At 56.4% G+C, this 3,837-nt stretch overlaps 1 protein-coding gene across 1 annotated transcript; it reads right to left on the reverse strand.

The window, feature by feature from the left end:
• Window positions 1-13: 13 nt before the first annotated feature.
• PRLH (prolactin releasing hormone) lies at window positions 14-626 on the reverse strand. Its single transcript, XM_061379293.1, has 2 exons — window positions 466-626; window positions 14-220 (listed from the first exon to the last, which is right to left on the reverse strand). The coding sequence occupies exons 1-2, from the start codon at window positions 563-565 to the stop codon at window positions 48-50; spliced, it is 273 nt and encodes a 90-aa protein (XP_061235277.1). The 5' UTR covers window positions 566-626; the 3' UTR covers window positions 14-47.
• Window positions 627-3,837: the final 3,211 nt, after the last annotated feature.

Genomic DNA, 3,837 nt, shown 5'->3' on the forward strand with positions numbered 1-3,837 from the left:
AGGGACACGGGGGTGAGAGCAAAAGGGCTTTTATTGCGGGCTCCAGCTCAGAGGCTCCGCTCCCCTCGGGGGGGCTGCAGGTGCAGGTGTGGGGGGGCACAAGCTTGCCGGTGGCCAGCCCCCCCAGGATGGATGCCCTCATCCAGTGCCTGCCGCCGCCCAAACCGCCCCACGGGCCTGATCCCGCGCCCTGTGTACCAGGAGGGGTCGATGTCCGGGTCTGCAAGGCAAAAGCCAAGGAACCATCGGGGGGGATGACAGAGGACATAGAGGGGGGACAGGGCATTGCACCCATGGTGAAGGGGAGACAAATGCCAGGGGAGAGGGAAAGGGGTTGAGGGGGATGAAAGAAAACCATTGCTTCTACACAGGGACACCCGCTCTCCCCAGTGCAGGGGAGGCTGGGGGTGCAGAGGGTTCTGGGGGCAGGGGTTGGGTGCGGGGGTCCCTTACTCCTGTTCTCACTGCGGGTTTCCATGGAGTGCTCGTGGCGGCGGCTGCAGGCGCCGGGCAGGGTCAGGCAGGTGAGCAGCAGGCACAGCAGGCAGGCGGCCCCCAGCTTCATCCCCAGCACTCTCTGATGGGCTGTGGCTTGGTCCCGCAGCCTCCCAGTGCCTGGTGCTTCCCGATGGATGCCACAAAGATGACGGCCTTCGGCACGGCTGTGGGAGCGAAGGGATTTGGCTTGGTCAGGGCAGCTTGGTCAAAAGCAGGGGGTTTCAGTGGGATGACAGCTCTGGGGATAACTGCTCCTGCAAACGTGGGTTGTACAAACCCCAGGGTCGTTAAATAGGATTTTGCCCTGGATGAACCGTGGCCACCCCTGCACCCTTGGCACCCACCCCTGCACCCTTGGTATGCACCCCTGGACCTGGCTGCTGGACTGTTAACGTGGGAGCACCCTGTAACATGCTTTATGGCACCAAGGCCGTGAGTGCAGAGCAGGCTGAGTGATGGGCTTGATTTCTGCAGCCACCTATGGCAAGGGAGCAGGGCAAGGGGCAGAAGCAGGAGAGCTGTGTTAAGCAGGACAGGGCGGGACATGCAGTAGCTTTATTTTCAGGGACCCTGTGGCAGGCGGTTGGAGCTGGATGATCTTTAGGTCCTTTCCAACCCAAACCATTCCGTGAGTCTATGACCTGTAAAGGAGGAGTTTGCAGCATGCCTGCCGGGCAGGAGCTCGTCTGGGCTCCCGAGAGCTCAGGTTTGCTGCAGCCACCAACTTTTTAGAGCCGCCTTTTGGGAACCGCGACGGCAGTTGGACAGACACAGGGACACACACACACACGCTCAGAGGCAAAGCAGCGCTCGGGAAAGCAGTCAGCAGCAAAAGCATCACGAGAGGGAGAGGAAAGCACTGCTCCGCACGATGGGGCTGCACTTACCGCGGCGAAGCGAAGCGCTGGCTGCCGTCCCGCTGAGCCCCGCGGCCGCTGTCTGAGCCGGAGTCCTCGCCGGCCGCCGTTTTTATGGCCAGTTTTGTGCTGATGTCAGAGGCGAGCCCCGGCGGGACCGAGCAGGGGCATCTCCCCTCCCATCGAATCAGCACCGGGAGCTTCGTGACTCAGAAGGGACCAGCATCTCACCTTCCGCCGCCAGAGCCGGAGCGCTGGGGACGTGCTCATCCCTGTCCTTGACCCGCTGCTACTCCAGGCAAGGGGGAGGTTTCTGCTCCTCACTCGGTGCCTGCTGCGGGGCGTCGGTGAGTGATGCTGCCCTGGACTCGCTCCACCACACGAGTCACGCTGGGTGCCAACCCCCGTTCTCCTTCAGACCCCCCACCCCCCCCCCCGGAGGCTGTTTTAGGGAAAGCATGAAATTAAATACAGAGAAGAAGGGAAGGCAGCTTGTTGGGGCACACGGGCTGGCAGGAGGGGGCTCATCTCCACAGACCTCCTCTATTAAATGGGTTAAACCACCCCCAGGAAGGAGGTTCTGATGGTGTTTGTTCTTCTGGATACGATGATGGAGAAGCCAGCTTGGGTCCCCAGCACAGGGGGGGCTGCTCAGTGTCCAAACACAGGTCCACCCACCCTCAGGCAAAACTGGAATAACTGGGACAACAAATACCCTGAGACAGGGATGTGTCTGGGTTAGCAGGACGGTGAGGATGCTGTCACTGGTGAGGTGTGAGCAGGGGAAAGGTCTCAGTTGCCACCCCCCAGCAGGGTAGACATCGTCCTAAGATATATCTCCACTTCATGCTGCCATCAGCTCCGAGCACAGCCAGTGCTGGGACAGTCACAGGAGCAAAGTTGGACACAGGGCGACTGCTGCAGAGGGACATTAAAGGCAGGGAAAGGGATGAAAAGGAGAACCCATTCCCATCACATCTGCAGCTCTGTGACCAGCATCTGTCAAGTCATATTGCCACCCTCTTCACCACCCTCTCCCCCTGCTCTGCTTCAGTTTCACCAATTCAGCTTCTTTCTGCTTTCAACTGCCTAGTTTAAAGAGAGGAGTGCACCAGCTGGTTACACGAGAGGATGGGAAGAGAAAGGAGCCTTTGCTTGAGTGAGCTGAAAGAACAGACTGAAAAATGGGTTCCAGGTTCTGGGCACAAAACTGGCTTTATTGCATGATTTTGCATACGTATATATAATCTACACAGGCAGATGGGGCAGGAAACCAGCAAATAACAACATGGGTGACTAAAGCCTGAAAGATTCCTTAGCTTGTCCTGCTGATGCTCACTGCAAGGACTTCTCAGGGTTAAGCATTTTAGCACTTGTGTGGAAAGACTTAAGTTATGGATGAAAACAGATACACCAGGAGATGTGGATGAGGCGAAGGCTGAACCCTGACAGCAGAAGGGTGGGTGCAAACCCATAGCATTGCAGAGATCTTCATGGAGCATCTTCTAGGACGCTAGCCAAGAAGCTGCATCCTGGCACTGAGGCTGGCTGGGAAGCAAGAGGTGCACCCAGTAATGCCACGGCGCCTGGGAGGGTTTCTACAATGGCAGTGGTTTGCACTGACCCTTTTGAATGATTCCACTTAAAAATAAGCAACTGGTTTTGTTTCCAGATGGGAATCCCAGACTGTGGACTAACAAGACTGCTCTTGGATGACCACAGGACTATTTCTAGGCAGTTAGAAGTCTCTGCTACTGTGAAAGCTAAACAGAAGTGTTATTTGCATGAAAAATCACATTACTGCTCATAATTCAAGTGGGTTTAGTTCATATGCACAGGAACAGCCTAAAACAGTCCAGCCTGCTTAGCCATTGGTGGGGAACTGCTAGCACTGCTCTGACATACCTGCTCTGGCTGCAAGTGATCCTTCCAGCATCACCTGCTGCAGAGGGGAGGGGAGGAAGGGAGGTGGGGGCTATAAACAGGGACCAGCAGGTGCTGAGCAAAGCCTTTTAACAAGAACCTCCTCCAAGTGACCTGCAAAAGAAAGCAGCTCCCTCCCTATCCTGCTGGCACAGGTATGGGGCCAGGCACTGATCCATTGGGATGTGCAGAATTAAATGCTGAGGAGAACAAGCAATTGTGGTGTCTAAGGGAAGGCGCTACCAAATCCACTGTCACCTGCTAGGAGCCCAGGGCCACTGCAGCACCCAAAGACTATCACAGCCCCTCCAAAGGATCGGGTTCTAACAATTCCATCATCAGAACAAGGGACATCCAAAGTGCCTCTTGGTATGGGCCAATCCCTCTGCAGGGTGGGGAAAGCCTGCAGGGGAGCACCTATACAATCCTTCTGGAGTCCTCCTAAACCTGCCAATACAGCCTTACCTGGAGAGGGGATATCTTTGAGCACTGTAAAAACAACTGAACCCAAACCAGGGGAAGGCCTCCAGCCGCTCTTCCACCTTTCTTGCCACCGCTT

Source organism: Neopsephotus bourkii, unplaced genomic scaffold, assembly GCF_033783945.1.
Source record: "Neopsephotus bourkii isolate Nb327-2 ecotype Australia unplaced genomic scaffold, CSIRO-AGI_Nbou_v1 NB_1768, whole genome shotgun sequence".
Taxonomy (NCBI): Eukaryota; Metazoa; Chordata; class Aves; order Psittaciformes; family Psittacidae; genus Neopsephotus; species Neopsephotus bourkii.